The sequence below is a fragment of the Oncorhynchus mykiss genome, chromosome 14 (genome assembly GCF_057628025.1).
Source record: "Oncorhynchus mykiss isolate SJ-2025 chromosome 14, ASM5762802v1, whole genome shotgun sequence".
NCBI classification, from domain to species: domain Eukaryota; kingdom Metazoa; phylum Chordata; class Actinopteri; order Salmoniformes; family Salmonidae; genus Oncorhynchus; species Oncorhynchus mykiss.
In genome coordinates, this window is record NC_143035.1 from 34464474 (window position 1) to 34478596 (window position 14123).

Consider the following 14123-nt stretch of genomic DNA (forward strand, 5'->3'; position numbering starts at 1 on the left):
CAGGGATTTCACCATGAGGCCAATGGTGACTTTAAAACAGTTCAAGTTTAATGGCTGTGATAGAAGAAAACTCAGGATGGATCAACAACATTGTAGTTACTCCGCAATACTAACTTAATTTGCAGAGTGAAAGGAAGGACGCCTGTACATAAACAATATTCCAGAACATGCATCCTGTTTGCAACAAGGAACTAAAGTAATAATGCAAAAAATGTGGCAAAGCAATTCACTTTTTGTCCTGAATACAAAGCGTTATGTTTGGGGCAAATCCAATACAACACATTTTTGAGTACCACTCTCCACATTTTCAAGCATGGTTGGTGGCTGCATCACGTTATGGGTATGCTTGTTATCATTAAGGACTGGGGAGTTTTTCAGGATAAAAAAAAAGAAACGTAATAGAGTTAAGCACGAGCAAAATCCTGGAGGAAAACCTGGTTGTCTGCTTTCCACCAGACACTGGGAGACAATTTCACCATTCAGCAGGACAATAACATAAAACACAAGGCCAAGTCTACACTGGATTTGCTTAGTAAGAAGACGGTGAATGTTCCTGAGTGACCAAGTTAGTTTCGACTTAAATCTGCTTGACAATCAATGGCAAGACCTGAAAATGGTTGTCTAGCAATGATCAAAAAACAATTTGACAGAGCTTGAAGCATTTTGAAAAGAATAATGGGCAAATGTTACACAATCCAGGTGTGGAAATCTCTTAGAGACGCAGAAAGACTCACCGCTGTAATCGCTGCCGCAGGTGCTTCTACAAGGTATTGACTCGGGGGGTGTGAGTACTTATGTAAATGAGATATTTCTGTATTTAATTTTCAATACATTTGCAAACATTTCTAGAAACATGTTTTCACTTTGTCATTATGGGGGTATTGTGTGTAGATGGGTGAGAAATCATTTCTGAAAGCACTGTATAAAGTAATGCATGTTGATGTCGGGAAGCATGGCTCTGTCTCTTTAGGGCTGGCTTCTCTTCCTTTATATATAATACAAACATATTAATACACTATATATACAAAAGTATGAGAACACCCCTTCACATTGGTCTATTCGGCTATTTCAGTCACACTCGTTGCTGATGGGAGTATACAATTAAGCACACGGGCATGCGATCTCCATAGACAAACATTGACAGTAGAATGGCCTTACTGAAGAGCTCAGTGACTTTCCACGTTGGCACCGTCATAGGATGCCACCTTTCCAACAAGTCAGTTCGTCAAACTTCTGCCCTGCTAGAGCTTCTCCGGTCAACCGTAAGTGCTGTTTTTGTGAAGTAGAAGCGTCTAGGAGCAACAATAGCTCAGCCACGAAGTGCTAGGCCACACAATCTCACAGAACGGGACGTGTTGAAGCGTCTTGCGTGTAAAAAAATATTATGTTCTTGGTTGCAACACTCACTACCGAGTTCCAAAAGGTCTCTGGAAGCAGTGTCAGCACAATAACTGTTTGTCGGGGGCTTCATGAAATGGGTTTCCATGGCCGAGCAGCCGCACACAAGCCTAACATCACCATGCGCAATGCCAAGCGTCAGCTTGAGTGGTGTAAAGCCCGCCGCCATTAGACTCTGGACCAGTGGAAACGCGTTCTCTGGAGTGATGAATCACGTTTTGCCATCTGGCAGTCCGATGGATGAATCTGGATTTGGCAGATGCCAGGAGAACGCTACCTGCCCCAATGCATAGTACCAACTGTAAAGTTTGGTGGAAGAGGAATAATGGTCTGGGGCTGTTTTTCATGTTTTGGGGTAGGCCCTTTCCTGTTTCTTCATGACAATGCCCCAATATACAAAGCGAGGTCCATACAGAAATAGTTAGTATAGATCGGTGTAAAAGAACTTGACTGGCCTGCACAGAACCCTGACCTCAACCCCATCGAACACCTTTGGGATGAATTGGAATGCCGACTGCGAGCCAGGCCTAATCGCCCAACATCAGTGCCCAACCTCACTAATGCTCTTGTGGCTGAATGGAAGCAAGTCACTGCCACAATGTTCCAACATCTAGTGGAAATCCTTCCCAGAAGAGTGGAGGCTGTTATTGCAGCAAAGGGGAGGACCAACTCCATGTTAATGCCTCTGATTGTGGAATGAAATGTTGGACAAGAAGGTGTCCACATAGTTTGTCACGTAGTGCCTGACGCGCACTTAGTACTCATATCTCCGACAGCTGAACCGCGAGGTGGACAGTTATTATTTTAGGAAAGTGAAAACCGAACCAGCACGGGTCTGTTTTTCTTTTTCCATCAGTCTTTTCGTAACACGTCTGACTGTCCTCCGGTCCATTCGGAACGGGTCTGTTTAGGAAAATAGATAGATATATTTCTGCATGTCGGGTGCGAAAGCCACACATTAATTTCCCCCGTGCGTTTACTGTGAACACTGAGGCTGTGCCCACTTTAAGTTAGATTGAACAGTGGTCAGGTAGACAACTGTGGCTATTTGATCATAATCTAGTTCTATCAGAGTGGCCTACCATCAAAAACAATGGAATAAAATACATCCCATAACATTAAAACATGGAAATAGAACAGCTATCATTCAGCCTACAGTAGCAGCCAATGTGTGGTTTTCAATGCTGGCCTATATTCCATGAGACTTTAGAAAAAATCATGCAGGGCTTGACATGAACCTGTTTATCCACTTGTCCTTCAGACAAGAAGGTGACTGAAAATAGTTTTTTTGCAATAAACCACAAAATAAAATTCATTATTATTCCCATACCATTTTTTTTTTTTACAGAGAATCAGACAAATTATGCTACCCTCTTACACTCTACCTATTGGCTACTTAACTTATTCAAGCCTGTCTCAAAGCATGCTGCCTCCTGGTGGTCTGGAGCTCAATGCTGCCTCCTGCTGGTCTGGAGCTCAATGCTGCCTCCTGGTGGTCTGGAGCTCAATGCTGCCTCCTGGTGGTCTGGAGCTCAATGCTGCCTCCTGGTGGTCTGGAGCTCAGTACATATAAGATTCATGTTTCTGTACACATGGCATACAGCTAGATATAAGATTAATGTAGGAGTATGAGTGGGTTGTGAACAATGATATGAGAAATGGTGACAATAATGTTGCAGATGTTGGGACACGATGCGTTGTCCTGTCCTGTCATTATTATGTTTGTTTTAGTGCCTTTTCTCTCCGATCTACACTAAGAACATTTCTGTGACCAACAGACAATAGATAGACATGTCAAATGTTCTGCTTCCCTCTAGATGGTTGGTGGGCTATAAATAGACATGTCAAATGTTCTGCTTCCCTCTAGATGGTTGGTGGGTTATAAATAGACATGTCAAATGTTCTGCTTCCCTCTAGATGGTTGGTGGGCTATAAATAGACATGTCAAATGTCCTGCTTCCCTCTAGATGGTTGGTGGGCTATAAATAGACATGTCAAATGTTCTGCTTCCCTCTAGATGGTTGGTGGGCTGCTGGATTTCTGCTTCTACACGTTCGTCAACAAGTCACTGTCGGTGGAGTTTCCAGAAATGTTAGCAGAGATCATCAGCAACCAGTTACCAAAATTCAAAGCCGGGAGCGTCAAGCCCCTCCTCTTCCACCAGAAATGACTGTGTGGTGCTACCGCCACTGGCCGTGTCCACCACCGAGACACAATGCCTTAAAATCCCCTCACCTTCCCCTGACAGAGGGAGACAGGGAAGAAGAGAGGCTGTTTTGGGAGAAATTATACAATGTACAGGGGTTTGCTGATTTTGGGGGATGAAACGAGCGCCATCGAGGAGGAAGGAGAGATTTGTCAAGAGGCAGAAGACGAGACGGAGAGAGCAGAGGATTTTTGTTTTGTTTAACATCAATGGTCTCTGATCCAGTTAATAGAATACATGTTTTCATAAGTTGAAGTATAATCAAGGCTTGAACTAAACTAACCCTTTGTGTTTTCTCAGGTGTATGACCCGCAGAACTTAACAATATCTAGATGAAATAAGTATCTATATACAGATTATTAAGATGATGATGATGATGTCTTACGTTTCTGCTGCCACAGTATATACAGTTTATTATACAGCTCATTTTCTTACCTCGGCAAAGGTAACACTATAACTATCTTGTAATGTTAGTCAACAGGTTAACCCACTGTGTAGTCCTCTACCTGTTGCTGTTTTTAGGACGTTGTTGTAACAGAGTTCATTATTCAAAATCACATGACGTTTTGTGTTCTTCGTCACTGTCATTTCCCTAACGCATGTTGCATTCAGTCAGGCTTAACGTGATGAAATTGTTTTATATAATGAAAGCATACAGTACACAGTTCACAGAGCTATATTTGTGTAGGTTTACACACACACACCGTCGATCAGAAAAAGGGAGAGGGGGGGGGGGGAAAGTGCCTTTTTTTTTTAGCTTAAAGTCTGGTTTTAGCCGTTCTCTCTCTGACTGTCCGAGGATGTTCTTCTTTCACCATCACGGCTGACCCTCAGTGTATGGGATTGTTTTGTTTCTATTACATGCCGTTGCAGTCAGTTTTCCTTTTTAAAATGGCTGCCGTGTTAGTCTGCTGCTATTGTAGCTCCGTTATGGCTCCTCGGTGTGAACTATAACAATAAGATCAGTAGATTTAAATAATACTCCCAATCTGCATTCAGTATTCACCTGATCTCCCCCCCCCCCCCCCTACCATTATGAGAGAATGTGAAAGTACATAGTAAAGAACATGGCTTTAACTCTATTGGATGTTTGTAAAAGGAAGCTATTAATTGTCACCTTTTTGAGCTTATTTTTGTCAGCAAAAGTACTTTTTGTCCATCGATGAACTAATACCTTCTTCCTGTTGCTGTTGTTTTAACTGTTGTTTTGCTAGTTGTTGTTTTTTTGCCCATTTGACATTATTAGAATGTGTCGGAGAGAGCGATGCGTCAGCCAATCAAAAATGGAGAGTGCAGATTCCACCACAACAGTGTTGACCCTCAATACTCTACAAGCTGGTTTCTGTATGAACACACTGGTGTTTGAATGGATAGTAGAGTGGTGTGTGTGTGAATGAAACATGGGTAACTTGTCATTATTCTTCCTTATAGCGCCTACATTCTGGCAACAGTGACATATCACTGACATATCACTGACATATCACTGACATATTAGACAATTTTATGAGATGAAAACCAGCAATGCACGGGGGGGTTCTGGAGAGGTGGACACTGATGGACCCTTCTCTAGGACAACCTCCCATTGCTGCTCACACAACAACCCCTTACCCACCCAGGCATCTTGCTTACAACATCTCAGCTCTTATTGTTTCTCTCTCGCACTCTGTGTGTGTGTGTGTGTACTTGCGTGCACGCGTGCGTGTGCGTGACACAAAGGTTTTCCAGTAAAGCACTTAGTACTAACTTCGTTCTCTGTCATCTCGTTTCTCACTCAAACTGTGAGCACGTCACAAATTACTCCCTGTCCCCTTTGAAGTGTGTGACTTTTGACCAGGGCAAGGCTCTGGTCCAAAGTAGTGCACGAAATAGGGAATAGGGTGCTATTTCAGACCGTAGTCTGTAGCTTAGTGGATGAGGAGGGGAAGAGACATAAACCAGGAGATATTTTGACCCGGCAACAGAGGACTGGGGTTTCCCACCCCTGTTCTAAGGGGAAATGGTTTTCTTCTAAAAAAAATTTTTAAAAACATGTTTTCATTGTAATGTAATTGGGGTTGTCACATTCCGTACATTTGAGGGGAATTTGTGAGAATTGTTAACCCGAGACCTGAAGCCATTGAGAAGGTGGGATGTGTTCTAACTTACCTAACCTGCGTTTAAAAAAAATGCCATGCTAGTTGTTTGTTTGTTGTTATTGGGTCTATTTACATGTTGGAAAACTGACTTATTTTCAGATTTTTCATACACGATGCCAACATCTAATAAGAAGCTATACGTTAGTGATTCTTAAGAACAACTATACCATACTCAGGTTGTTGTCATTGGTTAAAAGTGTATGTGGTCATCTATGTTCACTGATGAAACTGTTTAAAACCAAAAACTTTTCAGTTTTGATTCCCGGAGTGTGTTTTTCTGACAATGAATTAACAGTCAGGTTAAATAAAAGTTCTCCTGGCCGTTCAGGTACGTTAGTTTCATGCATACTGGACATGCCAAAATCATTAGATTTTTCACACTACTTGATTAACCATCGTTAACTTCCCAATCTATCCTAAAGGAAAACATTTAATTTTCTTTCAATGGTGATACAAAAGTAGTTCGATAAAATTAGAAAAATGAATTCTCCCCATTTTTTAAACTGCTTGTGGATTTCCTACGGGTTACTTTCACATTCAGTGTGGCTGTAAATCATTCTCTGCTGTTGCCTTTCATATAACCGGTATGAAACCACAAAACTACTCACCTCCCCTTATCCAAAAAATGTATTGGTCTCTGTGGAATTGTATTGTGCAGTACTTTTTTCTCTTTTGTTACAAGAAAATCTGAAAATATGCAATAGAAATGACAAATACCTGAGTTACATGTGTTGCTCTAAACAGAGATTATAGACATGTACTGTCATTTTCTTTTCTTTCTTTTCCAATATAAGCTATTTTAGACAGAAAATGATCACTTTAGTGAATGACCTCTGCAGGACAGATTTTCAGGAAAACTTTCAAGTGTCAATATATACCATTTTTGATTTAGACAAGAGTTCCAGTATATTAGATTGTCTAACAGGTGGCCAAAGCTAATCCAGACTCAAAGTTTCCCTGTAGTTTCAGTAGCTCTTGGAACGACAGACGTACAGGACTGTCCTATAACACATTTTATATGTATTTTTTTTGTGTACTAATATTATGAATATAGTAGTCAGTCAACAAAAAAAAACTTCACACAAACTGTTTGTGAAAGTAATCAACCAGCTTTGAACCTGACAATTTGCACTACCCCAAATATTATTTTGGAAATTCTATTTTGTATAAAAACAGACGTTCACTTTTGAAACGTATTATCAAGGGCAGAATGATGATGATGATGATGATGATGATGATGATCTGGTATATGCTTTCCTTTGAAGATGACTTGTTTAGCTTATAGACTATTTCAATTATGTACATATAACCCAATGTAAAGAAAAACAATGTGTTGTATTACTTCCACAAATAATAATAATTTTCTATATCTGTATTATTGCTCATCTGTAGTAGGTCATGTTGATGCTTTTCCTTCCATTAAATGTTGAACTACGTCTTCGTTGTGTGCGGTACCTTTTTTCAAAACAAGAAATTGTATGCACATCAGAGTCCCTGGGTTCGCGCCCAGGCTCTGTCGTAACCGGTCGCGACGCACAATTGGCCTAGCGTCGCCCGGGTTAGGGAGGGCTTGATCGGTAGGGGTGTCCTTGTCTCATCGCGCACCAGCGACTCCTGTGGCGGGCTGGGCGCAGTGTGCGCTAACCAAGGTGGCCAGGTGCACGGTGTTTCCTCCGGCGCATTGGTGCTAGTAGCTATTACAACAATTGGATACCACGAAATTGGGGAGAAAAAGGGGTAAAATTCAAAAAAAAAAAATAATAATAATTGTATGCAGATTAGATTGATCATGTTAACTCACTTTTTATCTGAACAATGAAAAAAGTCACCTTGTTGTCAGATATACTTTTAATAATCACATGATGACGATAAGCACTGGTTCATCCAATAAAGTGGCTTTTCCTTTCTGGGGCTTATTGGTTTGGTTTGTAACCTTTTGTATGACCTTTTTATTATTCTTTAACCTTTATTTAACTCGGCAAGTCAGTTAAGAGCAAATTCTTATTTACAATGACGGCCTACACCGGCCAAACCCGGGCGACGCTGGGCCAATTGCGCGCCGCCCTATGGGACTCCCAATCACGGCCGGTTGTGATAAAGCCTGGATTTGAACCAGGGTCTGTAGTGACGCCTTAGACCGCTGCACCACTCGGGAGCCCAAGGACTAGATCAAATGATTTCCTTGGCTAGCTGCCAGGAGACCTATTCTAGTTTATGAAATGGACTTTGAATATCTTGGCACTGAAAGAAGCTCCTACACCAACCTCCACTTTCATGTCAGTCTAATATTGCTACTGCTAGTCTCTTGGTCTCAGCATTTCAACACAGAATTTCTATGACCACACTTGATGCACCAAAGCCAGTGATAATGTTGGGAGAAAATAGCTTGTTGTTCCTTATTGAGGCCCCATAGGCTGATCCCAGATATGTTTGTACTGTTTGGCCAACTACTATGGTTGTGTGCATACCAAACAGATCTTGGACCAGGCTACAAGGCTGTAGCCCCTACACCAGATTCTAGATCTTGGACCAGGCTACAAGGCTGTAGCCCCTACACCAGATTCTAGATCTTGGACCAAGCTACAAGGCTGTAGCCCCTACACCAGATTCCAGATCTTGGACCAGGCTACAAGGCTGTAGCCCCTACACCAAATTCCAGATCTTGGACCAAGCTACAAGGCTCTAGGCCCTACACCAGATTCCTGATGGTCTCTAGTGAGACTGTTGTAGAGGGTTTTCTGGATGGACAGTTGACTGACCCTGATGTCACGCAAACTCTCAAGTCATATCCTGGTTGTCAGGGGAGATTGGCTCCCACCTCAGGAATGTCACAACGTGGCCTTTTTGGGTGTATATTGTGATCCTCACTCTCCCACGTCAGGTTACAATGGTCATTGAAAAACCTGACGTGGGAGAGTGAGGTCATAAATTCCTGGTAGAAAGTCTCAGTATGGAGGGAGAGAGCCTATGGGAAACAAAACTCCTAATCCCCAAAATGGAAGAATTAAACAATATTTCTATTTTTGAGAATGTGGGAATGGTCCGTGGACACTTAAAGGTCAGTCATGTCGAGTGTGTTTCATTTGGTGATCTCATGAAGGAGAGGACACACACATCACTGTGTCTTTGGTTGTGTACACTTCTCAATTATTGGGTTTGCGTCTGAATGTGGTATAAAATATCTAATTGATACTTGTTTAGATATAAAGTTTTAACTAGTCAGTGGCCATGCCCCTGTGATCTCTAGTGGACAAACCAGAGGCTCTCTGTCGACTGACTATCCAGCAGATGGACTGGCAATCACAGAGAGGGACAACAACGGCAGACACTCGTAAATATGTAAAACCGCAATTTATTTTCAAATGAGCGGGTTTTCATGTTCAAAGTATGAGCAATTTCTATTTATGTAGTGAATCCACTCTTGAGTTTCCCGTTCTTGAACTGCCCCACCCCTTTCCTTTGTCTACCAAGCTGTCATATCGGTTTTGTATGCTAGCGACTTTTTCTTTGTATCATGTAGTAACCAACGTATGACCTAGTGTGTGTGTGTGTTTATTTAATTCTGTGATTGATTAAGTTAGTAAGTAAATAAATAATTAAGCCAATTTGTATATCGCTGATTCATGATTCTATGCTAGGGTTCCTGCAGATATCCAAGGGTTTGCGACGTTCAGTAATGAGACTGATGAGGTAAAATTCATTAATAAGTGGCTGCTTTGATGAGATAAGAAAATATCAGGAAATTGACACTATAAACAACATGTTCCCGTGGTGCCCCGACTTCCTAGTTAATTAAAGTTGCATGATTAGTTTAATCGCGTAATTAAATTACACATAGAGAATTGATTTGATAATATACAGTCTTCACATTTAATGATAGTCAACGACACAACAGGAATGTGTATCCTACTTACTGGTTTCCAAATGACTTTTTCTTGCCAATGTTGTCCTAAATGTATTTCGTAAGGGTGTAGTCTTTGTTGTATTACTTTGTTTAAGGGTTCCATTCAATTAAGTATTATTTATTATTGTTGTAGGCTACAACAGTATGGTGAAAGATGAGGCCCCCAAGGATTCCTGTGAACTGGGATGGATAATTTTACCTTGTAGCCTAGTAGCCATGGTTTCTCTTGTTAGAATAGGTTTGAATGAAACATTCATTTATTTGCTCAGATTAGTCTCATTGTGATTCAAATCTCTTTGGATAAAGAGGCGAGGGCCAGTATTCTCTAACAGCAGGAGTGATAATCTCAGATCAGTTTAGCCTTTTCAAATCAAATTTTATTAGTCACATGCTCCGAATACAACAGGTGTAGACCTTACAGTGAAATGCTTACTTAGGAACCCCTAACCAACAGTGCAGTTTTAAAAAAATATGGATAAAAATAAGAGATAAAAGTAACAAGTAATTAAAGAGCAGCAGTAAAAATATAACAATATATGCAGGGGGGTGCCGGTACAGAGTCAATGTGCAGGGGCACCGCTTATTTGAGGTAGTATGTACATGTAGGTAGAGTTAATTAAAGTGACTACGCATAGATGACAACAGAGAGTAGTGGTGGTGGTGTGGTGAGGGGAGGGGGGGGGGGGGCAATACCAATAGTCCGGGAAGCCATTTTATTAGATGTTCAGGAATCTTATGGCTTGGGGGTAGAAGCTGTTTAGAAGCCTCTTGGACCTAGACTTGTCACTCCGGTACCGCTTACCGTGTAGTAGAAGAGAGCACAGTCTATGACTAGGGTGGCTGGAGTTTGACAATTTTTCGGGCCTTCCTCTGACGCCGCCTGGTATAGAGGTCCTGGATAAGCAGGAAGCTTAGCCCCAGTGATGTACTGGGCCGTACACACTACCCTCTGTAGTGCCTTGCAGTCGGAGGCCGAGCAGTTACCATACCAGGCAGTGATGCAACCACTCGACTCTATTCTCGATGAGAATAGTGGCATGCTCGTCCTCTTTTTCCTGCAGTCCACAATCATCTCCTTTGTCTTGAGAGATCATAATGAATAACATCAAAGGGGACAGGAGGGACCTGATCCTAGATCAGCACTCTTACTCTGATGCTTCATGAATAGTTTACAGGCCCTGGTCCAAGATAACGAACTGCCAGCAGGTGTATGTGTAACAGGTGTCACTGTTGTATCCTAATAGTGTGTTTCTAATTTTAATCCTCCACATCCTGGGTGCGAAAAAATGTAGGCCCTCTTTGGTGGTCAGTGCTCAGCTCCCCCGCGACCAAAACGCGCGTGACCACAGATCATTGTTGTTTCTACGGGTGACTATAAAGTCCAAACATGTTCCTGTTTGCCATCAAACGGCGATTTTACTAACGGGTTGTTTTCGTTCTTGCCGCAGAGCGCATCAAGTGGTTAATGTCAGGTGGTCTGACCCACCGTCGCTATTATAATTGAGAGCTTTTCCAAAAATGACGGATGCAGAAATAACGTTTTTACCGGTGGGGCAGGATAATGAGAGATTCGGAAGTAACCTGCTCGACAATAAAAAGCTGACCCGCCTATACTGCATGAATGGCGGACATCATCTGCAGATTCTCCCGGATGGGACCGTGGAAGGCAAGAGGGACGAGAATGACATTCACAGTAAAAACAGAAATACTATAATATTTCAGTTTATTTTGTTTATCAAATGAACAAAAATACTACTGTATGTAAATAATACAAACATCTGTTATTAATTCGGCTATTATTTAGTTTATTGAATTGTTCATCCAATCAAGAAGTTTGTATTTATCTGCATAATTAACTTTATATTCAACTGTAATACATTTATGTTGATGCATGCTGTAATGGTTTGCAAAAGTTCACAATCGACCTAAAATAATGGACATTTCCAGGCTGTCAAACTTCAGTAAAGATAATCATCAGTCTCCCACACTAAGAATTTTCCATAATAATTGTATGGCTCAATATCAAGGACAGTGTGGGTGTGAATGACTGAAAACCGATCTCTATCGTGATCGGAATGTGTGGGATATATTTAGACTGTAACAACACCGCTGTTTATGCGCTGTCTGAAAATATGCTGACAGAGAACACTTCAGAAATACTCTTGCAGATTTGCAGACAATGTTATAAGTAATACGTTACAGGTATTAAACGCTCCCAGTTGCATAACGTCTAGCATTCATTCTGAGGCTATTGAGATGACCGTTTTCTCAAAGCAAAGTCTCTGAATGTTGCACAATGACATGATAACCGAATCTCGACGACAACAAAAGTAGCTAACCCGTGTTTGAAATAGTAACCAAATTCCAGCATGCTTGTCTATGTCACTTAATTTCGGGTTGTCCTTCTAGTTTGTGTCTATTTGTTATCGTGTGGAATTTTATTTTTAAGCGTGGTTGGAATGCTTGTCTTGAACTTATTTTGTTAGTTTGTCCTCCTGTGTGTGGGGGGCTCTGTCTTTGTCAATCTGACGTTGCCTTGTACCCGTTCCTTGCCTTAGCGGTCCTGCGGGTGAAATCTGTGGACCGTGGTGTGGTTGTCATCCAGGGGACAGAGGCAGGACGCTACTTGGCCATGAGCAGTGAAGGAAAGCTCTACAGTTCAGTGAGTATTAAACTGTCTGTATGACCCCGTTGTCATGATGACCTCTTCACCCTCCCTAACTAACCTAGCCATAAGTCACAGAAACAGTGCTGTTTTAACATTGGTGTCAACACATTCATTTAGGATCGTGATAGGAAACATTCACAATTATTATCCTTCAAATAATTATTTTACATCATTCAAACTGTTTAGGACTACCTATAGCCTTTTAAAATGTAACTTTTATTTAACTAGGCTAGTCGGTTTCAAACAAATTCTTATTTACAATGACGGCCTACCCTGGCCAAACCCGGATGATGCTGGGCCAGTTGTGCGCCGCCCAATCACAGACAGATGTGATATAGCCTGGATTCAAACCAGGGACTGTAGTGACACCTCTTGCACTGAGATGCAGTGCCTTAGACCACTGCACCACTCGGGAGCCGACCCCCAGAACCTTACCAATCTGTTTTTGGATTACCTATAGCCTTTGACCACCCACAGGTAATCTAATCAACGATCAGCATATGCTTGTGATGACTGGCTTTCTGTCTCTCCCATATAGTCCACAGTAACTGATCAGTGTTATTTCCTGGAGAAGATTGAGGTGAACCACTACAACACCTACCAGGCCCAGAAGTACCAAGACAGGAGTTGGTACGTAGGACTGAAGAAGAACGGGAAACCCAAACTGGGCTCCAGAACCCACATAGGGCAGAAGGCCATCTTCTTCTTGCCACGGCGATTGGAGGGCACAGGGGAGTGAAGGGTGTAAAGCCAGGGGTGGATCTGAAATGGCCAAATGTAGTACACTATATTGGGAATAGGGTGCCATTTCAGACACATCCATTCCAAGGTGCTCAGTGGGAAATTGCAGGCAAACAGACAGGCTAATCAAACAGTATTTTACATGTAAACTAAGTACTGAAGCTTGTGTTACAGGTTATAACAGCAGTTATGCTTTCGCCGTACCTGTTATAGATGCTGTCATCTGTATAAACTATTATAAGCTATGTGATGGACATCTGACTGGTAGAATCATGCTAAAACTCAACCAAATTAAGCATTCCACTCCACACTATAACTGCAATCTACTTTATGCTGCTAACTAGACATCTAGAATGTATATCTTTGTTGATGACTGTTGCCCACTGTAGCTCAGTTGGTAGAGCAGGGTGTTTGCAATGCCAGGATAGCGGGTTCGATTCCTGGGACCAGCCGGACTTTAAAATTTATGCACACATTACTGTCATTCTTTTTAGATAAGTGTCTGCCAAATGGCATATATTTAAATGTAATATTGAATCATGACAACACCAATGATATGTAGCCTATATATGGAAATATGAGTAGTGTATCTCACCAGGCAATTGTTATAGAAAGCTGATGGAAAATATCACATAATGTACATTGAAAACCATTTTTTAAACCTATGGGAACTGTAGCAGTTGGTGTCGTCATTGTGTCTTTCAACCACAAGGTGTCAGTGCTGCACAACATTTTACAAAAAGCCTTAAATCTCTGGCAAAGCCTGCACACAAAACCTGGACCAGAGATCAATCTTGCTTTTGAAAGTGACATTTATTAGACATGAAGCTTTTTTACAGTTTAAAACGATATCTCATAATAAAATCCCAAGGATGCGGCTGTACTATTTCACACAGAGGATCAGAGAGATGTGTGTCTAAGGACTGGGTTTGGATTGTAGCTGTGCTGTACTATTTCACACAGAGGATCAGAGAGATGTGTGTCTAAGGACTGGGTTTGGATTGTAGCTGTGCTGTACCAGTCCACATTAAGGGCTAAGCAAGAAATCTAAACAACTGGTTTAAAACAGAC

The 14123-nt window shown here is 41.6% G+C and overlaps 2 protein-coding genes across 3 annotated transcripts in view; both read left to right on the forward strand.

Annotated features, from left to right (window-relative positions):
* Window positions 1-7175, forward strand: part of nr3c1 (nuclear receptor subfamily 3, group C, member 1 (glucocorticoid receptor)) — a 63411-nt gene extending 56236 nt beyond the window's left edge. Inside the window, 1 exon segment of one of the 2 annotated variants that reach the window (NM_001124482.1) lies at window positions 3416-3659. In NM_001124482.1, the coding sequence (NP_001117954.1) occupies window positions 3416-3568 (153 nt within the window). In that variant the 3' untranslated portion in view covers window positions 3569-3659. 2 annotated transcript variants of the gene reach the window in all.
* Window positions 7176-10004: 2829 nt separating this feature from the next.
* On the forward strand, window positions 10005-13728 carry fgf1a (fibroblast growth factor 1a). The gene is made up of 3 exons (XM_021561782.3): window positions 10005-11336; window positions 12202-12305; window positions 12850-13728. The coding sequence occupies exons 1-3, from the start codon at window positions 11162-11164 to the stop codon at window positions 13048-13050; spliced, it is 480 nt and encodes a 159-aa protein (XP_021417457.1). The 5' UTR covers window positions 10005-11161; the 3' UTR covers window positions 13051-13728.
* Window positions 13729-14123: the final 395 nt, after the last annotated feature.